The 26,633-nt window shown below is 52.4% G+C and overlaps 1 protein-coding gene across 2 annotated transcripts in view; it reads left to right on the forward strand.

Moving 5' to 3' along the window:
* LOC140258773 (ATP-sensitive inward rectifier potassium channel 12) overlaps nucleotides 1–17,373 on the forward strand; it is a 31,671-nt gene extending 14,298 nt beyond the window's left edge. The window contains exons 2-3 of one of the 2 annotated variants that reach the window (XM_072349425.1): nucleotides 8,010–9,487; nucleotides 16,275–17,373. In XM_072349425.1, the coding sequence (XP_072205526.1) occupies nucleotides 8,168–9,457 (1,290 nt within the window). In that variant the 5' untranslated portion in view covers nucleotides 8,010–8,167 and the 3' untranslated portion in view covers nucleotides 9,458–9,487; nucleotides 16,275–17,373. Of the gene's footprint in view, nucleotides 1–8,009; nucleotides 11,896–16,274 lie in introns of those variants that run through there. The other variant, XM_072349424.1, reaches the window with a different exon arrangement.
* Nucleotides 17,374–26,633: the final 9,260 nt, after the last annotated feature.

Consider the following 26,633-nt stretch of genomic DNA (forward strand, 5'->3'; position numbering starts at 1 on the left):
AATGCCCATCACTGAGCTGCGGGTTTGAAGAACCATTCTCCTGCTCTGCATCCTTCAGGCTGCTCCTTCACCTCCCCAGCCCTGGTCCACGCATGTGTTTGCAGAATGCTGGGGGTGACCATTCCCGTCCTCCCCCAGACTCCCTGCCTGCCCTGGGGTGCTCAGCCTCAAGCATCACCATTGCCCTGTGGAGGTCAGGAGCCCTCTGCTCCTGGGTGTTTTGCATTTACGCCAATGCAAATTTACCTCCCCATAGGGTGATGGAGGGCAGCCAGGGCCACATCAATATGCTGTTGTGTAACTGTGCATGGTTGCTCACCGGGGGCACGTCCCAGCATCCCACCCGCCACAATGCCACCAGGCCAGCTGCTGCCCCATCTGCAGGGCACCCACTGCGTGGCATCTCCAAAAGATGGGCACAGCCAGGACCTTGGGGGTTAGGTAGGTTGTTTTGATGTGTCGTTGCTTTTGTCCCTAAAATCTTCCTGTTTTGATTTCACTTGCTGGGGAGGCGATGTCCTGCACCTTGCTGAGCCGTGTGTGCATGCACAGCAGTGAATAGTCTCACCAGCATCAGACTTTGCCTTTGTTTATTGTAGGGATGGTGTTTTTGTAGGGCTGTCTGAAAAAAAAAAAAGAAAATAGTACTCTGACTTTCTGCTTTCGTGCTTATGTGATCGTGCGGTGTGAGTACCACCTGAATGGTGACCTGGGCTTGCGTGCTCCCAGCATGGCAGATGCTGACATTGGGCAGAGCTTTGACATCCTGCTGCTGAGGCCACCGGGCTGGTACCCATGGGCAGGGAATGAGGGGGATTAATGCAGCTGCTGATCCCTGATGGCTCAGGGGCTGGGGAGCATTGAGCCTCCCCAGTGTTATGCAACTCTTGCACTAAATCTTCCTCGCATCAGATAAAGATGCTCTGTTGTGCCCCAAATACCATGACTTGACTGGGTATTTTGAGTATAGGGTCCTTCCTGCAATTTGGGGGTGCCCAGCAATGGGAAGGGAAGGATGGTGGCACTGCTCAGTGTTGCGTCCTGACCAAGTCCATGGGAAGGAGAGCTCCTCTGGTAGGAACGGCACCATGAGGGGAACCCTCTGAGGGTGCAAAGGAGACTGAGCAAGGGGAAAGATGGGAGCAGCCAAGCTGTGAAAAGGCCTCTTTCATCTTGAAGGTATCAGGCAACATCCTGTGTATTTATCAGCCCCAGCTGAAGAGGAGGGTGATTTTCCTTCCTCCCCGGAGAAAGGCTTGGAGATGTTTTTGGGGCATGGCAATCATTAAATTGCAGATTCAAAGAACCGCTGTCCCACCTTGGGCCACTGATTACCTTGACCCAGTCTGGGGTCCGATTCCCCAGGCTTGAATCTGTTGCATCCTTCATGCTGCTCCCTGCCCTCCTGAAAACCTCTGCAATCCCTTTCAAGCTGCTCCTCTCCTGCTCCCCTGAGACTCGCTGCATCCTGAGCACATTCCCACCAAAATATCTCAGGCTTTCTACCACTGAAGTCTCCCACATCGCTCCTCTCCCTCCTGCTCGCAATCGCCCCGAAGGTGAGCGTCCCCTTCACTGCCGCTGGCTCCCCACGGCCGCGGCCGAGGTGCCAGATCCTGGACATATAGGGAAGAGCAGCAGCTGTAATCTGAGCTTGCAGCAATTAGCTGGGAGCGCGGCGAAGTCCCCGCCAGCCACCGCGTCGGGCTCAGCATCTGCGTCGTCCTCGGCCGCTCGTGCTGTCACTGTGGGGTAAGTAGGGCCTGGAGAGCCCAGCGTGGTGCGTCCTTCCCCACGTCCCCATCCTCCGGGGCTCAAGGAGTGTGGGTTGTGCTCTGCTGGCAATGTGATTCTGAGGGGTGTTGGAAATGTGGACACTTCTTGCATGGAAACTGGAGTTTTGTCCCAGCGTGGTGAAGGAGTTGGGAAAGGAGCTGCGGGGTGACGGAGATGGGCTGCGCTTCTAAACAGGGGTGAGGAATTGCTGGTGCTTGTCTGGAGCAGGAATGCTTGGCTGGAGGATACTGATGGGAAAGTGGCAGTGCCTGGTTTGTGGCAGTTCCTAGCAAAGACTTGCTCGTGTTTCCTCTCCTTTTGCTCAAGTGACTTGAGCATCCCTGATCTGCTCTTGAAGCATGGAAAGATACAGATTTCCCACCACGAATACAATGCCAAGCAGCTCAAAGTTGTTCTCCCCGCAGCTCTACCGCTGTGACCAGTGGATCCATTGTGCCCAGTAGGATGGTCCTGGCACCTTCCCTTGGCACTTTCCAGTGGTGCCTTCCCCATGGCACCTTCCTCAGCACTCTGTTTTCAGTATAAACGTTTCCTGGGCGTGGGTTCTGCCCACACAGATTTCCCTGAAGCTGGAGATGGCTCCTGGGGTGATTTGCATTGAGTGAGAGCACGGGAAACTCCACCTTGGGCTTTCTCTTTATGGGATTTGAAAGAGATTTTGATGTGAGCCTGGACTGGACCCTATGGCACAGGCATTATCGCATTGTGCAGTGACTCTTAAGATAGTTTGTGCCTGTGACAGCCTGCACTGATAGAAGCAGCAGTTCCTGCATGACTGCTAGATGCAGCAGAGCCCATCAGCGCTGCATCCCATCTCCTTCTGCCAGTGATAGAAATGTGCTTGAAGGCAGTTGTCCTTTTGGTCCCATTGCTCCCTATCTTCCCATGGTGCTTTTTAGCAGCCGGGCGATTCTCCTGGGCCTGGGCAGGAGGGTCAGCGCTGTCTCTCCGAACCTTTTGGCATGGGCTGGATGAGAACACTTCATCCTCCAGTGGGAACTTGTGTCACCACAGGGTCTCTGGGCAGTGACACAACTGGGGCACAGGACAGGCAGAATTGGGGCTGGATGATTTCACCCATGCTGTTCTGTGCCCCTGGTCCCACTAGTTTGGTGCACAGCCTGGCTCAGACAATGCCCTGGCGAGGAGCCGGACATGTATCTCGATTTGGGGACAGCGGCACGCGCTGGGCACGTGAGACTGATGGCGGCCACGTGGTAAAGGGGAGTGGATGGGGTGAGGGTGGAGACACCCCAAGGTCACCCATCCAAAAACACCCTCTGGCTCATGGTGTCCAGGGAGGATTTTTGTGGGGAGGATGGAGACCATTGTGGCTGGGGATCTGTGCTTCCCACCGGGACCGCAAGCTCCCAGCACAGCTTGGCTGGCTGCTATTGCATTTGATTTCTCAGCCATGAGTCCCCAAAAACGGGCTCATCTTCCCCAAAATCTCACTGACCACATACATAGCCATCTGCCTTACTCCACAAGGCCAGGTAGAACCAGGCACCTCCATCACTCCTGTCCCAGCTCGAGGAGCTCTGGGGGTAACACCGATGTGTTTTGCCTGCAGGATCATGGCTGAGCCCACCCTGCGGGATCAAATCCCTGTGGGACACATCATGCAGGATGTGGGGTGCTGAGTGGGGCTGGGGGCTCGGTGGGCATGAGCAGGCTGGGAAACCTCCCCTCCCCCTGACTAAATCCCTTCCCTGGCGCAGGACAGTAGGTTACGGGACTCAAGCAGAGGTTGGATTTAAGGAGATTACAACTTCTCCCCCAGGATAATCTAGAAATTCAATTAAAACTCTCTGTCTCTCTCCTGGGCTGCAGCAGGGCCACGGGGCACCCCACAGCCATGGCTGGGGAGCACAGGGGAGACCCCCCCGGGCTCAAGCCAGGTAAGGGCTGACGCATCACCCTGTGGATTTCCTGGGGGAGGTTTGCCAGGGGGGTAATTAATCCCAGGATTGAGTAAGGGGGAGGGGGGAAGGGGCTGTGGGACCCCAGGGGTTTGGGTGTGGGTGCAGCCGTTTGACTGCATCCCATGGGGTTTCGTGTGTCCCTCAGTGCTTGTCAACCCTGCCAAAGCCTTCAGCACCCCCCCCCTCCCCCTTCCACTTGCCCTCATCCTCACCCCTCTCCATGCCCCTCACTATCCGGTACTGCGGATGTGAGCAGACAGACAAACAGCTGAAATATCCCAGGAGATGGGATTTCAGACCCAGCAGGGTGGCTGCAAGCTGGGGGGACCATGGGTACTGTGGCATTTCCTCATCCCCCTCTCCCCCCCCTCCCACCCTGCGTGCTAAAGCAAGGCACTCCCAGGGCCCCCCATTGTGGGTATGGGTACGGCTGGGTGCCCTGGTCCCACCATGTCCTTGTACCTCAGTTTCCCTCCTGCGTGCATCATTTAGGCTCGTTGACAGTGACATGAGGCTCTAGTGAGGTTGGTGAGAGAGGTGCTATTTCCCCACCTTGTCCCTGTTGAAACGGAGCAGATATTTCTCATTAGGAATGCACTGTTGGTGGAGATCTGCCCGTCCTCCCTGTCAGCACGGGGGATGCAGGGGACCATTTATCTTTGGGACTTTGTCAGGGCCTGGCTCGCCTCACGTCGGCTCTTAATTAATTGGAAATGCGCAAAGACGGGATGGCTGTGAGGCGAATGATTCAGGCAGAATAATTCTCTCCCCCAGACTGAGACCGGGCTCTGCAGGGGAGCCCTGTGAGCCCACAGTTTTACAGATTCCCATCTCTGGATTTCCCCATTGGGACGCCTGCTTCATACTGACATTGCCACCCCACTGCTGGGGCATGAAGGGCATTGCTGTGGGAGATAAGGATGTTATCTCCTGCTGCAGGGTAGGCAGCAGTGACCTTCTTGTGCTGTCCGGTTCGCTCATGGGCTGTCACCGCTGCTGTGCCACTGGGATCCGTGCACCCCGGGCTGCTCTTCGGGGTAAGGTGTGATGGTGAATCACAGCAGCTCACCCAGTTGCCTGTAACCAACTTTTCCCGGCGCTCTCACTGTTCATTATTGTAAAATTTAGGCCCTTTTTAAGAAAAATAAATAAGAGCAGCAGTGCTGTCGGCTGGTTGCTCGAGACGCTCGGGCTCTGCGGGAAGCGGCTCTGCGGTGGGAGCTGGGTGGCTGCAGGCGTCGTTGCTTCTAATGTCAGCTAACGAGCTGGCGTCGGCCGTCGCAGTACAGAGCCCGTGGGGAGCTGGGGGATGCTCCCTCATGCCCCTTCCCCTCCCCCCTCCTACTATTAGGGCACAGGAGTCCTGTTGGGGTTTCTCTGCGTTAATTCTCTGCAGTGTGTGTTGGGGATGGGGCTCACGGGTTCCGTTTCGGTGTGAGTTTCTTCCCAGGCTGGGATGCTCTGGCAGTCTCGATGCAGTTGCAGCACCACCAGCGTGGGTCTCAGTGTTCAAATTAAAAGCAAATTCAGCTTTCAGCGAACTCTGTGTTTCAAAACAAAGCTGTGCTAAATAAAGTGAGAGCTGCGATCGAGCGCGTGCTCCGGCACAGCCCCGCTGCGCTGCTCAGTGCAGCTGTGGTTTCCCCGGGGCTCTGCTGCTGTCCCCGGGGCTGGAGATGCTCCCGGCTGTGGTTTTGTGCCCTCCCGTCTCCCTCTCCCACCCCCCCCCCCCCCCGCCCCGATGCTTTGATCCCGTGTCGTGGTGAGGGTTGTGAGGGTTGGCAGTGCCACAAGAGCTGATCTGGTCTGGGAAAAGTTAGGTGTCATGACATTGCTTGCAGCACAGGGTGTCCCATAAACATGGGTGGGGAGAAGAATGTTGGGGGTGGGGGGAGAAGGAAGGGAGGGAGGAGAGGGTGAGAGGGGAAAAAAGGGGAGGGATGAAAAAAGGAATAAAAGAGAGAGGGAAAGAACAGGAAGGAAGGGAGGGAAGGAGGAAGAGAGGGAGGGAGGGAGGGAGGGAGGGAGGGAGGAAAAGTTAAAAAGAGGAAAATGAAAAAAGAAGGAAGAGGAAAAAGGAAAAAAAAAGTGGGGGGGGGAAGGGGAAAAAGTAAGAAAAAGAAAAAAATAAGAAAAAAGAAATAGAGAAATAGAAAAGGAGGAAAAGAAGAAAGAAGGATGGGAAAGTAAGGAGAAGACAGGAAGGAAGCAGGGGTGAAGGAACAGGAGATGAAGCAAGAAGGGGGGACGGGCAGTGGAGGGGTGGTGGCGGTGACAGCCCCAGGTCTGCAGTGTCACTGGGCTGAGGCAGTGCCTCCACACCACCCAGGCACGTCTTCCCCCCCAGCACTGCTAATCCAGCCCCAGCTAATCCTCTCGCAGGTCATCGGGAGCTCATTGCGTTTTGTCCACTGCTCAAATGTATCTAGAATTAATTAAAAAACAAAACAAAACAACACCAAAAAAAGCAACAGAAGATTCATCTGGAGACAAAAAACATGTGGCACGTCTCTTGGGGCACTCGTATGGGGTTGTGGGGTGAGCTGGGGGGTGATGGAGGGCAGGCAGCCTGGTGTGTCTCCAAATGCTCAGTTCCTTGAAAAAGGAGGAGAGAAAGCCTGTGTAGGTGTAGGCAGTGTGGTTAGGAGGAGGATGTGGGCTGGGGACCAGGCTGGCTGAGCCACCTGCTCTGTCCTTTTAGCTGACAGTGTCCACAGGGTGGTAAATATTAACTGTCAATAGGAATTGTTAATGATAACTGTTGGTATTAACTCTTAATGTCTGTTTTGCTCTTTTCATATCTGGGCATTCCCAGCAACACAGCTGCACTGAGTTTTACCTCCAGAGCCATTGCTCTGTTTGCTGATACCCAAAAGTGTCAAGAAAGTGCTTGAAAAATCAGCTCTGGGCATAAAACTGCTCATCTGGGCAGCAGCAAGTGGAAATAAGGGACTTGGTGTACAAAATACAGGCATGCATCAACCTTTTACCAGAACATAGGAAGTATGGGTAGTTTGTTAATTTTTCTGCTGGGCTTCTGCAGTGATCCTCAAGTTTCAGGATGGATTTGGGGAGAATTTATGTAAAAGGAAATCCAGCAGATCGCTGCTATCCGGGCTGATGCAGCCCGAGGCAGGCAGTGCCTGGCAATGCTCCCTGGTGCTGGCAGTGATGCTGGGCTGGCCGCCCAGCTTGGCCTGTGTGTAATGGAAAGGGTGTGCTTGTCCCTGCCTGTCCCCAGGGCTCTTGCTGATTGCAGGGATCGAGCGCATCGATCAGGCCAGTGGGTACAGAACAGAGCATACAGCCACGAGCCAGGCACCTCAGGGCTGGGGCAGTGGGGGTCTCTGGGGGTACTGCTGGCAGCAAGGTGTCATCTCCCTTGACAAATCCCACATCATTAAATAACAGTGTTCATGATGGCAGGGGTAGTTTTGGAGACAGCTCTTTGGGATGCTTGGGATGTAGCTTCTCTGCAGTTGCTTTTGTAGCATGATATGTCCCCTGTTGCCACCCCAGAGGTGCTAAGGATAGCAGGATATGGTTGGCTTCCCACACCCATGTGGCAAGTGCAAGTCCCTGCAGCTGGGCCATCCAGGTGGGATCAAACTAGCTCCTTGTCCCCTAGCAGCACTTCTCCCTTCATAAGACTTGGCCATTAAAGCATATCTGTGACCAGAGATGGTTCCACATCCCAGTGGATATGTTGGAAAAATTGTTCCCCAGGACATCTGCCCAGAGCGAGTGCCTTTCCGAGGCCATCTCCAACCAGCTGCACGCTGGCCGTGTCCTCTCCCACCCCTGGGCCAGGGAATGGAGGATGTATCCACATCTCTCTATGTTTTCCCTTGACCCTAGAAGAGCTGGTGCTCAGGAGGTCGAGTGACTGCTGCTGTGATGTGCTGGGCAGCAGTCCATCTGGCATGAGCGACGTGAACTGATGGAGCCGCTTTCAAGCGTACCTTTATTAATATCTCTGAGGAAGGAGAGCAGCTTGGCCTCTCTGCTCTCCTCTCCAGCAACCTGACCCTGCTCTGACAGCAGAACTCACAAGGAATGCAAAGGGGAATGGTATTAAGAGAATCCGGAACAGTCCAAGTTTTCTCGTTTGCTGGTGTTGTTGTGGTTCTCAGGACAAAATTTAAGACGTCTTCCTTCCTCGCATGTAGTTCTGGGGAGCAGCCTTACCATAGTAAGCAAGGGAAAGGCAGTAAGGGAGGTCTCCACTCAATGGACCCCATTTCTGTCATGAGAGCTAATGTCCCTGTCTTTGTTTTCTCATTGCAGAGCCTCTCACGGGACGCTTGTGGTGACGTGGCTGCCACGACGTGGAAGTGTGGGACTTCTCCTCCACCGCACCAGAATTTGGGGGGTGGGCAGGGGTGGGCCAGGGGGACGCCGGGAGTCACAAGACCCTTCCCCTTCACTGTGGGCTTGGCTCAGGGATGACTGCAGGCAGGGTCAACCCTTACAGCATAGTGTCCTCCGAGGAAGACGGACTGAGGTTGACCACCATGCCAGGGATTAACGGCTTTGGCAATGGGAAAATCCACACCAGGAGGAAATGCAGGAACAGGTTTGTAAAGAAGAATGGTCAGTGCAATGTGGAGTTCACCAACATGGATGACAAGCCACAGAGGTACATTGCAGACATGTTCACCACGTGTGTTGACATCCGTTGGAGGTATATGCTCTTGCTCTTCTCCCTGGCATTTCTGGTATCCTGGTTATTGTTTGGGCTGATTTTCTGGCTAATTGCACTAATTCATGGAGATCTAGAAAACCCAGGTGGAGATGATACCTTCAAGCCTTGCGTTCTGCAGGTCAATGGCTTTGTGGCTGCTTTTCTGTTCTCCATTGAGACCCAAACGACTATTGGTTATGGCTTCCGCTGTGTGACAGAGGAGTGCCCGCTCGCAGTCTTCATGGTGGTGGTTCAGTCCATCGTGGGGTGTATAATTGACTCTTTCATGATTGGTGCAATAATGGCAAAGATGGCCAGGCCCAAAAAAAGGGCCCAGACGTTACTTTTCAGCCATAATGCAGTAGTGGCAATGAGAGATGGAAAACTCTGCCTGATGTGGAGAGTTGGGAATCTCCGGAAAAGCCACATAGTAGAAGCCCACGTACGAGCTCAATTAATTAAGCCCAGAATCACGGAAGAAGGGGAGTACATCCCACTCGACCAAATAGACATCGACGTGGGGTTTGATAAAGGCTTGGACCGTATCTTTTTGGTGTCCCCCATTACCATTCTACATGAGATCAACGAAGACAGCCCTCTGTTTGGGATCAGCCGCCAGGACTTGGAGACGGATGACTTTGAGATTGTGGTCATCCTTGAAGGCATGGTAGAAGCCACCGCAATGACGACACAAGCTCGGAGCTCCTACCTGGCCAGCGAGATCCTATGGGGCCACCGTTTTGAGCCCGTCTTATTTGAGGAGAAAAACCAGTACAAAGTAGACTATTCCCACTTCCACAAAACATACGAGGTCCCATCCACGCCCCGCTGCAGCGCCAAGGACTTGGTGGAGAACAAATTCCTGCTGCCCAGCACCAACTCCTTCTGCTATGAGAATGAACTGGCCTTCATGAGCCGTGATGAGGATGAGGAGGATGATGACAGCAGGGGTTTGGACGACCTGAGCCCAGACAACAGGCACGAGTTCGACCGGCTTCAGGCAACGATAGCGTTGGATCAGAGGTCATACCGGAGGGAGTCAGAAATATGACTCTTGATCCTCTCATTGACTTTTCCGAGGGTATTTTTTTTCCTCCTCTAATCTCTTCCCCTACAACCCGCTCAAATTATGCAGAACAATGCAAGTGCCATAGGAATGCTTGAGAAATTAGTCTTGTTCCTAGTTTTCAGTTTCATCGCAATAACCACTGAGCGGTCTGCAGGAGGGGACGGGGCAGGCACAGCACTCCCCACACCCTGGGGGGGTTGGGGGGGGTCCCGGGGCACGTGTGTCCCATACTGGCTGCAGGGCTGGGCTCTCCCCATGGGGAAAGCGTGAGCGTCTTCTTGGAGCCGAGATCCAAATAGAGGAAATATCAGGAAACAAACCTTTATCTTTCTTTTTTTTTTTTTTTCCTTTTTTCTTTCTTTTTTTTTTTTTTTCTATAACTGAGCTGCAACACAACAAAAATTGCTCCTTCCAGCAGGCAGTGTGATTCAGTTGCACAAGAACAACACTTGAAATACCATGCAACGTTAACGTACTTCTTTTTAATTTGGGGAAAGGTGAGGGGAGGGAGGCAAGAGGGTTTCTAATTTTTTTTTTCAACGTAACCTTTGGGAGACTGTTTACCAAAATAATAATAACAATAATATTACTATTAGTAATAATAATAATATGAAAATCTGAAAGAAATGATTTGGTATTTTTTAAAAGCGAGCGAGGGAATGAATGAGCCGCAGGGGTCTCTTGAGTGGTGACTTGCTGGGTAGATGCAGGAGCTCAAAGCCGAGGCAGCATCTGATTTTGGGGTGGATTTTTTTTTCCACTGGCACTGCTTCATAGGCAGAAAACAGATGTAAGTGGCTGCAGGTCCGTGGCAGTGAAAGCGAGTAGCGTAATTACCAGCAAAGTAGCTAATAAGGAAAAGCCAGACTGCTGTAGAGAGAACCCTTGTAAACACAATAATTAGCCACATTCTGGAAATATTGATCTTCAGGGTGGAAATTGGGCCTGGGGCGTCAGCTGCTGAAGTGCTGCGTCTCCGGTGGGGAATTCATAACTTCCACCAGAACTAGGATGAAAAAATGAAAAGCACAAAAGGCAGACTGGAAAGCTCTCGAATTTGGGTATTTTCCCATTCCACCAACCAATGTGGTATTTTCTCCTTCAAAAAACCATCTGAAATGTGGAAATCAGGGTGAAATGTGTCTTGCTGGGTTGTATTTCATGTAGCCCAGAAATAGGATGTGAGCATTGTCCGTGCCGCCTCTGCCGGGCTGGGATTTATGAATTCCCCATTCACTGGAGAGTTCTGTTTGGAGGTGGATTCTATTCCAAAACCAACAGATACCAGTCAGGAAACTCACAGGTGTCCTGCACATCACCCCGTCCCCATGTCCCAGCCTTGAGGTGGATTGTGCCTTAGAGATGCAAACTCACACGCGCTCATCCCACACCCATCCCACCCATTCCCATCACTCTGTCCCACCATCTGCTGCCCTTTGGGCTGGTCTTGTTTGCACGCTGGTTTGCCTTTTACTACCATAGAATCATAGAATCGTTAAGGTTGGAAAAGACCACTATGATTGCCAGTTCCAACCGTCAACCCATCCACCACCATGCCACCAAACCTTGTCCCTACTATGCCATGAGGCAAACTGTGCCGTGCATGGGAAGCCTTCTCTCCCTTTTCAAGGAGGGAAATTGGGAAGATGTAGCTCACTGCTCCCCTCATGCTGGAGATAGATATGGCTCCCTGTGCTGCAAGAAGGGCTGGGGTCCTGCACCCAGCTTCAGCCATAAGGGTTTGGGAGAGGGGTCTGCAGCAGTGCTTCAGCTCCCTGGGCTCCTGTCACATTCCTCTCCCCATCCCACTACAGGCAAGCCATGTCCAGGCGTTATAGCCTAGTCTAAATGCCAGCAGCACAGGCAGGATTTGTCCTCAGCCCTCATCCCCCATCTCGTTTTTGCAAAGACTGTCCCAAAGAGGGCTGTCCCAGAAACTGGGGATGCACTGGGACTTGCCATTGGGCACCATCCACGACTTCCATCTTTCTGATGAAGTGACGCATTGCCATCCCATCATCTGTCCCTTTGCACCAACGGGGATGGTTTGACCCCCCGTGTTTTGCCCCACAGCATCCAGGGGGGTGGGCAGGGCAACAGGGAGGGGGCAGAGAGATTTTGTGTGCGCACTACTTATTTATTTTTTTAAAGAAATGCTTTTAAGTGGTTTTAGGTTCTTTTGAATAAATAATAACTCTATTAAAAGGTGCACATCTTGCTGCTGTAGGATTCTCAGAGGGTTAATTTCTTTATAAATATATATATCTCATGGTAAATATTTGTACAAAAAGAAGAAAAAAAAGTGGGAGGGGGGGGGAAGAGAAATAGAGATGTCTTTAAGTAAATTATTGCTTTTAAAGGAACTTATATGATTGTACAGTGTTACCTGGGAGAGTAGAATAATATATACAGAAGTATTTTTAAACTACTGCATAGGGAGGTGGAGGGTGGGGGGGTGGGTGGGAAGGTTGAGCCCAGAGAGGCCAATTTGGGGCTCTCCTCTGCTTGTGTGGATGCATCCCCTTCCCAAACCCCACTGTGAGGCTCTAGCTCTGGTGAGTTGTTGTATCTGCACGGTACAGGCCTTGTTCCGGACATGGGTGTGCTGGTACATGGTGTACAGATATCATTTTTGCTTATTGTGAGTGCTCAGAGCTCCTGGTTGCTTTATGACCACTACGGAGCACAGTGGGGGCTGCCTCAGTTGGTGGTTTTATTACATGCGTTGTGAAAGAGAATTGGGGAAAAAAGGCAACAAAAAGCCCCTATGTGGTGGTAGCTCCAAGGAATGGCTTGGGGTGCTCTCAGGGTCCGGGTTCTGGTGAGGGAGCCCCCAGGAGGGCTGCTCAGAGCTGAGGTGGGGGACTCCCCAACCATCCCCTGTCAAGACCATGGAGTACAGCTGGCATTACACTGATCCTTGGAGGATGGGGATGTGAGGAAAGCACAGCCCCACTCACCCACCTGGCAGCATCTTATGCTGCATGCCCATAGCCCCCAACAGCCCCGGGTCAGTGTGAGCCTTGGGTCCTCATAACCCAATGGAGTGCACTTCTCTGTTGTTAGGGCTGGGACAATCACTGAGCGCTTCACCTCCCACAATGTGGTGCCTGCTCAACCTTCAAACCTTTTGTAGGAAATGAATCCAGAGCCACCTTTTCTATCTTTAATAAGGCAGAACAGATACGTTTTATTTTTAAACCCTCCTGCTCTTTTCCTTTCTTTGTGTGCTGACAACCAAAAGAACCCCCCTCCCTCCAACCCCCCTCCATTGCCCCATTTCTGTGCTTGAGTGCGTGGCCGGATTCTGCTCTGCCACCCCCCCCCAATTCAGGGATGTTGCCACTGGGGGTGGGCGCAGGGCTGGGTCTGGACACCCTCCAGCTGTGCACATCTGTCCTGCTGCCCCCATCCCCAGGGTGGGTACCACCTTGGAAAAGCCCCATCTTCCCTCCTCCACCCCCAAAACATGCACCTCAGGGCTCCCTCAGGCTCTGCCCCATGCAACGTGGGGACTGAGGCCGGCCCCCAGTTTGGCAACTGGGAGCACTGGTTTCCCAGGGGTTAAATGGCAGCGTCAGTTTGCTGGGGCCACAGTGACGTGCAGCAGTAGCAAAGTGATGGATGCAATGAAAGTCTCTGTACCTTCTCCACCTCCAGTGTTTCTCTGTCTCATTGCACATATATTTGAGATATATGTGACAATGTATATATATATTTGTAAAATGTATTTCAAATGACAAAAGAAAAAAAAAAAAGAAAAAAAAAACTGGCCAATTTTATGTTATTTTAAATATATTATATATATTATATATAAGAGTCTCCAAAAGATATAAATAGAATAGAGAAAATAATATAAATATGTAATAAATGTATTTTGATCTATTTAAAATATCTCGCGTCGTGCTGTGTATTTTAAAGACCATGCAGAAGCCTGGCTGTAGATTACTGGAAATGGGATTTGTAGGCTGTCTGTTGTTGTATCCTAAAGTATACTTAGATTTTATATGTGCAGAAAACACTGAGCATGCCTTGGGGCCAGTGGGACTGCCTTGCTCCAGGAGCTGGTTTGGATAAAAGTGGGAGGTCTGTAGGAGTTTCTCAGCAAACGACCCTCTTGCTGCATCTAGGCAGGAGAAAGAACCCAAGTTTGAGTCTCAGTTGTTGCCAAAGGGATGCGATGGCTGGAAATGCGCTGGGCTTTGAGGTTACTGGGATGGGAAGGATGCTGAGGTTGGCCAAGTTGGGTGTGATTTGGGGGAATGGGGAAACAGGGCTCTGTGCTGTTAAAGCAGCACAACCAAGCCCTAAAACTGAGCTGTTCCATGAGTCCAGCGCTGGATGCTGCCCATGCAACCTGAAATCAGATGCTGAGACAGCATGGAGAGCGGATGGCAGCAGCTCAACCGTGTGGGAAGCCTGGAGATGGGAAGACATGACCAGACAGGAGGAGTACAGCCATCCCAGGCTGACCCACAAATCTTTCCCAGGCAACCTTGTCTGCCCTTGGGCTGCACAAGGATCTGCTTCCTAAGGGCACTGCCTCCTTCACAGACACCAAGTGGATGTTTAAACATCTTTAATGGGACATCCCAGCCACAGGAAGGCAGAGCGAGGGTGCGGGATGCTGCGCACTGGAGGTTCATGGCAGCTGGGCAGGATGGGCCATCCTGGATAATAAGAAGAAATTGTTAACCCCGGTTTTTCCAACTGGTCACACAGTGTGGGATGGACAAGCAGTGGCTACCAGCTCCCATCCATTGCTGCTTGGCCAGACAGCTCCATCCCTTCTCTCACACAGAGATTTTTGCTCATAATGTAGAAAAATCACTGCCAGCCACTGGCTGCAATCAGCACAGGTAGGGATGGTGCTGGGCATGAGGTAGGAGCTCCGCACATTTAATTTGTCAGGGGGAGACTGAGAGGTGACTTGATTACAGCATTTGTCATGGGGAGAAAACACGAGTCCAAGGAGGTAACTTAATCTACCAGGGAGAGGCATAATAACAGCCTCTTCCTGGAAGCTGAAGCCAGACAAATCTGTCTTAGAAACAAGGAGCGATCTTTTAATAATGATTAGCTATTAGAACAAGCCACCAATCTCTGTCTCCTAATGCCTTTAAATGTGCACCAGATGCTTTTCTGGAATCTTTTCTCTCACTGAGAAGCAGAGCAGGAGCTGTTGGGGAAGGTAATGGGGAAACCTCCCCACAACACGGGCTGCAGATTGGCTGCAAAGTGCCCCAGGGAGGGCAAAGGGAGGCCCTGCAGGGCTCTGCTGGGGATGAGCACCTTGCTCCAGCTTTTGCTTTCATGCAGCGTTGACTCGTCTTGCAGACCATCGTTTTAGTTGTGGAAGCATTTAATGATTCAGGAGTTGGCAGCTCCCCTAGGGACAGTTTGCCCTGCCTTGATAATTCCTCCCTCAGTGGCTGCTGGTGGCAGAAATCCCCAGGGAGCTGAGCTGAGGCTGGCACCGCAGGGAATCATCCCAGGGTGTTCGGTCCTCACTTTGTTTCTTCTCTGGCAATCCTCATTGTCAGGGCAGGAGCAGGCAGGGATGTCGGCCATCCCACAGGGATCCCCAGTGGGTTGGGAAGGGATGCTGTGCAGCCAGAAGGAAGGTTGGGGCTGTTTCTTAGATGGCAACCTCCACTCCTAATACTCGAGTTGTCTTTAATTGCTAAAACCCTCTCTTCTCTCACCATTGTACTGCCTTTCTGTCTCCTCCCTTTGAGTTCTGGGCACTTGAGAAGCTCTCTATGCCCTGCAGAGATTTTTGGTCTTTCCATCTGTGCCGGCAGGAGGGTCGGTGAGGCTCTGCCAGCTCTGGGTTTGCACTGGGATGGGTCTGATGAAGGTCAGTGTGCTGTGTGCTGGGCAGGGCTGGGGGTGCAGAGTCAGCCCTATGGCTCCTTCTCCAAGGCAGGGATCTGTTGAATGGGCTCTGCTGTCTGGCAGCAGCAGCACTGAAGCTGCTTGGCTCCCTTGAGTCAGGCCAGCACCAGCCACAAACTCTATGAACCAAATCCCTTGCATTCCCTTTCGCATCCTTCCCAGCACATTTTGGAGAGCTTTGCCCTGACCCCACTACTAACACATCTCCTGCCCTCAGCCTGGATGCATCCTCCCTCCTGGCTGCCTTACAGAGCTCAGCCCCCCCAAACTCCTCTGCATTTGCTCTATCACCCACCCAAACTGCCCCTTCACCGGCACAGGCAGCCAGGAGCAGCTCGGGTACCACAGGGCGATACCCAGGGATGCTCGCTTGTAACCATAGCAACGGAGCAGCATCTCTGCTCTCCTGCCAACAATTTGCTTTTTCATCCTGCATTAAGGTGGACCCTCTCTGACTCCTTCCTCCAGCACCGAGAGAGCTCTCCCAGCGAGGGCTTTGTTCTCTGTCTCCTTGCACCACGTTTCTCTCCATCCCACGCTGTTTTATCCCCCTGTTATACAGGGGGGAACTGCCCCCAGCATCCTGCAGGGAGACCAAAAGCACAGCACCCAGAGTTTCTCCTTAACACACATTTATGGGTGTCAGTGGGACAAAATAAAGCGTTTCCTTACACTTGTTGTTAAAAGGTCACCATCAAGGTTAAAATCTGAAATACTCCTTGTTTATTTTTTTTGGTTTTAATTATTTGTAAAACGGCCTCTTTTAGAAACAGCACACTGGCTTCTTAATACAGCCTGAATGTAATTACCACCCATTAAGTACTTTGTTCACCTTTCACATTTCTCCCCGCTCAGGGAAGGCAAACACATGAGTCAGCATCCCTCTTTCTGTCGGTTTTAGGCAGTTTCTGTGTGACAAGCCGTCGTGAATCAGCACAACTCTGCCAAGTTCAGGTCGTAACCGACTCAGCTCCTGGAGGGACCGAAGGAGAGACCCCTGGCTGCAGGGAAGGAACCCCCACATGAGCACATTTGGAGGCAAATCTGGCACAGTGGTGCTGCTTTAAGGGAAGACACGTGGAAGGGCTGCAGAAGGGATGGGAAGGGAAGAGGAAGCTCTGTCCGGAGCCCCTTCCCCAGGCGTCTGATGCTTTCCTCTTCTTCCAGCTGGCACGTTTATTTTGGCAATACCTCGTCGCTGTGTAATGAAGCCCTCCCTTCCTTTGCTGCCTGATGACCCCATGCAACTTGCTTGGGGCTGTCCCCTTCCAGAGCAGTACCCCTGCATGCTGTGCTGTACCACCCATAAGGGGACATCAGGGACACCAGCAACAGGGTGACCCCACCACCCCACTCCCTGAGGGCTGCCCCCCACCTGGTGGGCTCGCTGTCCATTTGGGTTCGCGGCTGACTCAGCCCCAGATGGTTGCTGTGAGCTTTTATATAACATTGTGTTTTGGTGGGGGACGCGGTGAGGAGGTGGGCGCGGGGGAGAGGGAGGGAACAGCGCTAAAGATAAGCCTGGCAGTGCCGGCACTGCTTTGTCAGGGGAAAGGAGCTGGGGATCAGCATCCCTCTGCCACCACCCCAAATCTGCTCCCAGGTACCCACTGCCATCACCGCTCAGTCTGGCGCTGCGTTGCCTTCCTAAAGCTATCCTCAAACATCACAGAAATCACCCCTCTTCCTTAAAACACCGTATTATTTTATTAATTATTATTATTATTATATTTTATTCTGCTGTTTCCTTACCTGGGAGAACAGGGAAGTGGTTTTGGCTGCAGGGCTTCACCAAACAGCATAGGGCATCCTTCATCCCCACCTCACCCTTCATCCTCACCTCTCCCCCTCCCTCAGCCTTGGCTGTACCACCAACCAGCACCGCAGCGCGTGACTGTACCAGAAATTAATGATGCTTATTTCTCTTAAAGGGATGTTTTGAGTGACCTTTGACCTCTGTAGAAGTCTTCCTCTTTTGATCAGTTTACAGATTCAATGTAAATGCAGAGATGACCCTTTGGGTTGGTTTTTTTCAGTTTTTTTCTTCTCTCTTTTTTTGTTCCCAAGGGATGGAGTTTTATTTTAGTGCTCTGGACATTTGCTAAATAAAAACGATTCGAACAGGAAGGATGTGCAGGGTGATGGTTTTTCTCATGCAGGTGCCTGGGAGGCTCAGGCTGTAGGATCAATCCCTGCAGCCCAATGCACCACACTGGGGCAAGGCCCAACCCTCAGCACTGAGGCTGACCATCAGCGAGGGGGTGGTTCTGATTTGGGTGGAACTGCTCTTCCCCAACCCCAATAGGGACGGTCCTGGATTTGTTCCTCAGGGCAGACCCTGAGATGGATTCCCACTGTAAGAGGGTCCCCTGGAGCAGCCCCCTGCCAGATACTGCCCACTGATCATCCATCAGCACCACAGCGATGCTGTGCGGAGGCGACAGCGAGAACAGGAGCTGGGTGTCAGCAGGAGGCAGTGCTCAGATGGTGGGGGGAAGTCCACTGCTCCTGATAATTGGGAGAAAGACTAAATAAATCTCATTGCAAAGACAATGTGGGGGAAAAAGGAAGCTCGGGGCTGGGCTCCTGCCAGCAATGTGTTTGCAGCATCCCATGTTGAATAGGAAGAGAGGGACCTTTCCTCTGACTAGGTCATGGTGACCAGGCTGCGATGGCCTTGGAGACAGCGGGTGGTGGCATTGCTGGTCACAGCAGGGCACTGAGGCTGTGTTTGGTGTCCGACTGCCCCCACCCATGCTGGTCCCAGCATTGCTCCCCAGGGCAGGTATCCATCCCACAGCCCCCAGAGCAGATACAGGTTTACACAGAGCAGGAATCTGGGGATTAGGCTGACAGAGTCCGACCAGCCAAAAATTGTTAAAAATCAGAATATCCTTCACTGAAATCCAGCTTAAGAGTCAAACCAATCATCCAAACCATCTGCCTCGCCATTGAAGATAATACTACTTTTATTGTTTCCATAAGCTGATAAGCAGCTTTTCAGCAAGAAAAAACCCTCTCTGCTGGGACATCGGCTGCAATGGGACGGCCCCACAGCACTGAGCAGTGACACTGGGATGTGCCGCATAGTTAGGGAGCCTGGAGTGGTGGTGGGCAGTGAGGAGCTGCTTGTACTTGGCTGCTGTCACCTTCCAAGAAAATGGATTGCAATACCAGCTCCACTCCAAGACGTCCCCAAATGTCTCCTGAGGCTCTGGCAGCCGAGGGTGATGTGTGCCAGTCCTGTAACTGGAGCTGCCCCCACTGCTGCCCACCTGACCTTCTCCCTGAAGTATTCTTAGCCCAAGCACAGCCACCAGCTTTTCATCTGTGAGCTGTCCCCAGGCTTGGGCCGGGGTCAAGGAGGAGAGGGGACCTGTGTGTGATCATTCTGCTTCCCAGCGGATGGGCCATACTGGAGGCTTCCATTGCTCTGCTCCTGGCACATGTCCATGCCCCATAGGGTACAGCCAGACCTGCCTCTCCCATGGACACAGCTGCTGCACAGGTTTCCCTCTTCCAAACCCTCTCCCCCTTTCCCAGGCCTCCTCTCACACAGCCTATCGGGATGAGGGCTCTATTCTCATCATTGACACAAGCATCATTTATTGTACCCTTAGCTGGCATCCTTCCTGGTATAGAATTAATGCCCTCTTGGCCCCTGGATTTCAAAACAGGGCATGCATGGTGATGGAAAGGTCCAAGTCACGTTGTTGCCCCCTGCCTGTGTGAAGTGGGACACGTGCTTGGGTTGAAGACATGTCAGGGGTGACAACTCACTGATGCCTGTGAGTCTGCTGTGAGTTGGATGGGCTCTGCTCTCCATCCCCTGCAAGGACCCTCCTGGCCCCTTGGCTGCTCTGTGTGCCCCTTTGTCCCACCCCTCCCCACTGCCCAGAGCTCACCCTAGGGACATGGATTGCAGCCAGCATTGACTCCTAATTAGAGAAAGCTACAATTAGTGGCATAGCCCTGGAGAAGTCCCAGCCTGTCAGTCTTGGCTGCCCCACGGCATCACTCCACAGAATCCCTGACACTTTCCCTAATAAGCCCAGAAAGGCACAGTGCTTTGAGGGGTGCACACAGCTCTCCCAGCAGCACCCCTGTGTGCGTGTGGGAAGCTCCATTAAATGGCTGCAGGATTTCATCCAGAAGAGCAGCAGAGCCATTTTCTATATGGAAGGGCTGAAAGGTGGTATCTGCAATTTCCCATGTGTGTGTCTGCATACTTTCTGTGTGCAGAGATGTGACACTTGTGCTGACAGTACAGAGGACGGTGCTTTGTGCCCGCATCCCTTCTGCTACGTTTCCTATCCTACAGAAGAACAGAGGCTCTTTGATCTCAGCTTCACAGGCATCCAAGCAGCTGAAAGGCACTGCTAGGGTCAGTCCCTCAGCACTGTGTTAGGCTCAATGCAAGCATTGCCAGAGGGGTCCATAGATTTCCATATGCCACAAGCCATAATGCAGCCCCCGGAGCCACAGCATCAATGTAAATCATCTGCTGTGTGCATGACAGCATGCCACACAACCACGCAGAGCAGCAGGGAGGGCAGGACATACACTGTGTCCCTGCTAGACATGGGAACTCGGTGCTGCTGGGCCAGCATCACTCCCTGCTCCCACCTTCTCTCCCTCAGCCCCTACTGCAGTGTGCTTGGCTCCCTCTGATCCACGTCACACCGCAGGGCTCAGAGCCACCCCAGCCCCACACATGTCCCTGGGGTCCTCGCACCTCAGTGCAGCTCTGCTTCCCTGGGAGCTTCCTTTGCACGCTCCCCAGGCTTTGATTAACTGCAGGCTCCGCTCTCTCCACAGCCCCCTGGGAAATGAATGCCTCCGGTGATGCGCATCATTTCCAGCTGCTGGAGGAAGCAGGGGGTGAACCTGCTGGTGGTGGCCACACTTGTTGCTGAGGCTGTGGATGAGGCTGGGAAGGGTTCTGGAGGCAAGGTGCCCCTGTGCTGCTACGGATACTGGATCCAGCATGGTGTCTGTGAATCCTGCTGGCCACTGTGCACAGGAAATGCACCACGAACCCATGGAACTGAGAGGGAATAGAGGCAAAATCACCCCATGTGAGCATCCCTCAGGCTGAGCTGGAGAGCTCACCCAGCTCCTGCCCCCAGCCCTGGTGTCCAGGTGCTTTTTGAGGCTTGAGCAAGAAGTTTGAATTTCCCCATTATGTCCCAGGGACTCTAAACATTTACTGCTGTGTTTGAGCTTGCTGAAATTTGGCTGCTATGATAAAAGAGCTCACTCAGGGTTATCTCAACCAGGAGGTGGAGAGCTCCTTGAGGACAGTCAGCTGGGCTCAAAATGGGATCAAACACATCCCACTATGGAAACCACACTGGAAGGAGGCAACCTCAGTGATAGAGGCTGGTCATTGGGAAGTTCTTTGTGCGTCACCGTGGTCACCTCCCTTAACTCTCATGATCCTATTTCACCATAAACTGGTTGCCAGGTCCTAATTTCAGTGTCAAGGCAACGCCATAGGTTTTGACCCCCAGACATAGACGCGTGCAGGGGGATGGGAGGATCCCAGATCCCATGAGCTGAGCAGAGAGGAGCAAACCCAGGCAGCAGAGGATGGTGCCCGGCCGCCAGCCAGCCTGCTCACAGCTCCATGGAAGTGCACACATGGCACCAGGACAAGCAGTGCCAAGCACTCCTCGGGCACCGTCACCTGATCTCTGCATCCCGCTCCAAGCCTGGACAAAAATAAATCTGGGAGTGCTGCTGCGGAGCCACATTGGCAAGGTGTGGGCTGAGCCCATTGTCCCAGCAGTAGTGCTGGTTCCCAGCGAGCAGTGGAGCAGTGATGCAGATATCCTCCTTGCCAGCCTCCTGCTGCAGAAAGACCATGGCCAGAGGTGATCCTGCCCCGAAGCCCTCAGCCAAGCAGAAAACAACATGTTTTTTCCCCCCGTATGCATTATCTTGTTGATGGAAGGTTCCTTCCTCGTGGGTGAGGCTGAAGTTTCCACATGGGTTGTTTTTTTCACTGCAAGTTTTTGATTAAGTAGAAGGGAGAAAATGTCCTCACCTTCAGACTGGAAACAAAAGGCCCAAGGTCAACCCCCGACTCTAGCTGGGCACAATGCCCCTCCCTGCTGTGCAGCATCCTCTTGCTATGTAAAACTGGCATCTCCTTGCAGCTACCATATTATTCCCAAGCACACAAACAAATGCCCACGGAAGGTTGTGCTGAGGCCACCCCAACTTATTGCAGTTGCAACTTACGGTGACACTTGGTCCCAAGGATACAAAGCAATGAGGTTGTGATGGCTTAGGCAAGGACACCAAAGAGTCCCATTGCAATGAGGAAGACCGACAACTTGGGATCTTTTCATTAACCAGCTGAGATATTCCTGCAGCAGGGAGATGCCGCACACTGGGCTGCCACATTCCCTTCTCCATCTGCAGGCCCCAGGCACAGAGCCCAGCTGAGCCCAGCACATTCCCACCTTCTTTGTGAAGGGTTGGCCACCAGAGCCTCCCACCAGCAGAACTTGGGATGTTGGCTTCAGCTGTACCTCTGGTGCTCCAGGAGGCCAAGTGGCTTCCAGAATAGATGGAGACATCAAAGTCCCATGCAGACGTTCTCCTTCCAAACAGCCCAGCATGCTCTCACTGCGTGGTATGGTGATATAGCAGGAGATACAGATCTGGGAAGAAAACAAAGAGAGGAGGCTGCACAAACACAGCCATGGAGAAGACAGGAAACCAGCCCCTTGGCATCCCTTCCCTACTGCTACTCTTGCTCTTGAGCATCCTCCAGCTCTGTGTGGCTCAGCTCTACAAAATGCCCATCTCCTGGTGCTCACTGAGCCCACCCTGATCACACGGATGAGGACTTGAACTTTAGGACATCCAACATAGTGCCTCCTGCCTCCCATTGCAGCACGCTGGGAAACCAGGAGGCAGTGGGGAAAGCAGCTCCCCTCATCCCACCGTGGTCATAGGACAAAAATCCCATGGAGCTGGCGTTGATCCCTCTCCTCCAAGCCTGAATCCCCTCACCTTTCCCCAGGTCATACCTGCTTCTTCTGAAGGCACCATGACTTCACTGCCTATTTATATCCAGCCCACTGCTAAGGAAAAGCAGAGTTGACACACGCTGGGTTTTGTAGAGAAAATATATATATATATATATTAAAAATAATAATAATAATAAAAAATAAAAAAATAAAATAATAATTAAAAAAAAGAAAAAAAATAGAAAAAAAAAGAAAAGCATTTTTCTTATTGTGTGGGAAAAGATCCACGGGTTGGGTTTTCTTTTTCTTCCCCCTTCACTTGGAGATCTCCCAAAGCAAACAAGTGCGGTTAACTGGAAAATAGGATGATTCACCAGTCCCCTGGGCAGATGGTACCCGGGTCCTCTATTCTCCAGCTCCTGGCAAGGGAAAATGCCCCCTATAAAACTTAAAATAGATGATCCTATATTCATCACGGGATCTGTTTTGCACAGCCAGCATGTCTTAAGTGACCTCCTACATGCACCCACACTGTGTGGTGCTCAGGTCCAGTTTGGGATGCAGAGGGACTGACTGGGGACACAGGAGGATTCCATAGGCTGCACCCTGCCTGGAGGTGCCCAAAGCCTGGCCGTGCATGGGGTCACATCCCCAAATAAAGAGATGGAATAGCTTTGAGCTGCAGCAAAGCTGCTGCCGTGTGCCAAGGCGTCTCCTCCTCTGAGCATCTGCCGTGCATTGCCCTTGCTGTGGGGTGGTCAGAGGATGCTGACTAATGGAAATGCTGGTCAGGAGGTCCCTGTGGGTGAGTGAGCAGTGGGACCAGAGCAACGCAGCGATGTTTTTCTTCCCTGCAGCCTTCAATGTGTGCCACTGGGAGACCATTTGCTTGGCAGTGTGACTCAGATCCCATCTGGACAGTGCAGGGATCAGTTGCCCTTCCCCAAGATGGGAGCTACTCCCTCCTCCTCCCTCCCATGGGCAATGGGACTGACGGTTTATCCATCCTTATCTCGTTTCCATTAGACACATCCACATGCTGAACTCTTACTCCAAGGCAGCCTCATCTCAGGGGCATCCTATACCAATGATGGGTTTTTGGGTGTGTTGGGGCCCCAGAAGCACATCCCATGGAAAGGAGTGGCCCATCCCCAGTGCCTGAGCCCTTCCAAGGCAGGAGCTGTGGTGGTGGCAATGGGATGGTGCTGGGAGGCGGAAAGGTTTAGGAGAGCTGCGTTCAGGCTCTGCCTTTCCGTATCCAGGCATCAGGACACCACAGGAGCCCACAGCACAGCCGAGAGGCCAAATTCCCAGCACTTGAAAAATTCCCCCTTGGAAGCTTTTTGGCTGTTCAAGGCCTGGGCTATTTCTGGCCATGCTCAGCAGGAGTGTTTTTTTCTTCCTTGGTAGCGAGACAGGGACGAGGAGCACAGAGCTCAGCTCTGCCTCCTGGGGACAGACCTGCTGCCCTGGCAGTGCCATCCCAGCTCTCCCGGCCACTGTCCTCCTTCTAAGAGGACCCTTAACACAGAAGGAAGAAGGATTTTTAAGCAAGCTGGAGATAATAAGGCACAAAACAAGAGGCAGAAGATAGCAGTGCCACTTCATCCACATTGCCACAGCTGCTCAGGGCAGACCAGAGTGGAAAAGAGAGTGGGGAAAAAAATAAAAAAATTTAAAAAAAAATTAAAAAAAAAAGAGGAAAAGAAAGTGTTTTGTTTTGGCAGAGATGTGGGCATCCTGAGGGCAGCTGGAGTTCAGCCCTGTGGGATAGGGGTGAAGAATGGTGCTCCTCTGACCCCTCTGCTCCCAGTGAGGGGCTGGGAAATGCTGGCTGCACAGCAGACTCTGACTGTGCACAGATATTCTGCAGAGGCAGAGCTGGGCCGGGAGGGTTAACCCTCTGCCCCCAGTCCACCCACTAGAGGTGTCCCTGGCACCTGGAGCAGGGTGGGTGGTCTCTGGTCCCCTAGAAAGGAAAGGGATGTCTGCTGTGATCCACTGCGTGGGAAGTTGGCTGAGCTGCAAGAACTGGCTGGGACTGCCAGGATCCATACTAGTCACAGACTTGCTGTGGCCTGGCTGTAGATCAGAGTACAGATCCCAAAATGCCCTGAAATTCACTCCAAAGTCAGCCCAGGTAATTCTTGTCCAGCTCCAGTCCCCAGCTGAACCACAGCAAACCTGGTGGGCACCAATCAACGGCTTTGCATTGGTGTGAAGGCAAATGGAGGGCTCCCTTGGCCAAGCTGCCAGCTCACACACTGCTTGAGATCACTGCTTCTGTGACCTGCTTGGAGATAAGGACCATCTTATGTTTGTGTTGTAGCCCCGTACCTCTAACGCAATCCCTGAGCCTGGGAAATATGGGCATGCAGAACCACCCCACCTAACAGCATTTCCCCACTCATGTTCCCACTCCACCAACCTCCTGCTTTTCCTCTCCATGGAAATTTGCTATTTTTCCCCCGATAACAAACCCAGGGTCTAACTGGAGCTGCCCTGCAGCACTTCAGCCTCCCAGCATCAATCCATCTCCCGGGCTCAGTGTCACGAGTGCATCATGGAAAACAGTATTGATCCAGCAAGGTGGTGACTTAATTTGAGGGCTCTAATGAGGCAGTGATTTAACCTCATTACGCAAAGGTAAGGGGCTCTGTGCCGGGGGGAGCCTGGTGCTGCTGCTGCCCAACTCCTCGTGCTCCAAGGGCACAGCAGTCCTAGGGAAGGACTGGGGCTGTTGTGTCAGCACCATGTCGTAGCCATGGCTGGAGCGTGCAGGCTCTTCATCACGCTCAGAGACAGAGCAGAGAGGAGCTGAGATCCATCATCAGACTTACTCTTCAGTGCTTCCTTCCAGCTCTCGGTTTCTTCATCCCCACCTGCTCCTAGAAAGCCACTTAGTGTCGAGTTAATGCACGGTCTAAAAACAGCACGTCTTCGCTTCATGAGAGGGCAGAAAACCCAGGGGACAGTGCCTATTAGGCAGACTGGAAGTCTCCACAGACTCCTCAGCATCCCTCATCCAACCCTTTAACTCGATTTCCCCACTAATGCACCACGCTAACAGGATCACCCCCAGCCCAGATGGATTTGCCTCCCTTCCTTTAGGCTACACAGCTTCAATCCATGGACATCTCCTTTGGGCCCCCAGGGCTCTTGGGATGCAGTAGAATAGAATGGAGTCTCCCTAGGAGCAGAACCCTTGCTGGGTCCCAAAGCAATAGGGAGGGAGATTAGGGCAGCTGGGTGCTCCTTGCTTGTGAGCAGCCGGAGAGCTGTCCTGTGGGCTGAAGACATATCCTTGGTGGCCAGAGGCTGCTCACACTTACAGTGCTTACACCAATAAGCTCAGTCCTACAGACCATCAGGATGATGACTTTCATTCTGAGCCCTCTGCTGCTGATGACAATGATTTTCCATTCATCCTGGCCATGAGATCACAGTGTCCTTCTATCCCTCTACACCACGCTGAGCCCAGAGCTCTGATCACCATCATCACCCTCTGCCCCTCCAGAAGCATATTCTCTCTTCAGCTGGAAGCAGGTGCAGCCCTCCTGATAACCTTCTTTCTGTCCACAAAGGAAACGAGGCATGAGATCAACTCTGGGCAGTAGCCCTGCTCCCACTGCTCTGAACTGAGACCTGCAGATGGTTCTCTGCTCTCTGCCTGAGAAAGCAAGACACCATGAACAGAAAACAGACACACATATCTCCCTAGTGTAAGTAGAAAGCATTCCCTTCTCCTCGTAGCTGATAGATGCAGACACAGGCAGTAGGTACAATTGTCCCAGCCACCAGAGCTGTTCTGGCCAGCTGAAAGGAGCCTTTCAATTCACATGCATGGTGAATTGTTGCTCTTGCCAGATGAGGCAGGTGCAGGTGCTGGTATTTTTGGGACGTCACTGAGTCATGCCATGCTATGAGATCCTGGTGTAACCAAACTCAGCGTCCTGTGCAAGTTCTGCCTCTCAGGGCTGGAAGCATCATTGCTTCCAATCCCTATGATTCTGTGATCCCAACGTTTGTACACTTGTACAGGAGCGTATTTCTGGCTCTCCTGTTCTAGGAGATGTGGGTGGTGAATGGTTCCCCAAAGGAGAAGCACAGACTGTGCAGCCACACGTGAAGAAAAAGCACATGGAAAACAAAAGCAAAAAAAAACAACTCCTGGAAACAGGGAAAGAATCACAGAGTAAAGGGGAGGAGAGAAAAATGCTCTGCCTTCAGCCTCGCAGGAAGGCATCACCTACAGCAGACCCAGCTGTCCTACAGTA

Source organism: Excalfactoria chinensis, chromosome 14 (genome assembly GCF_039878825.1).
Source record: "Excalfactoria chinensis isolate bCotChi1 chromosome 14, bCotChi1.hap2, whole genome shotgun sequence".
NCBI classification, from domain to species: domain Eukaryota; kingdom Metazoa; phylum Chordata; class Aves; order Galliformes; family Phasianidae; genus Excalfactoria; species Excalfactoria chinensis.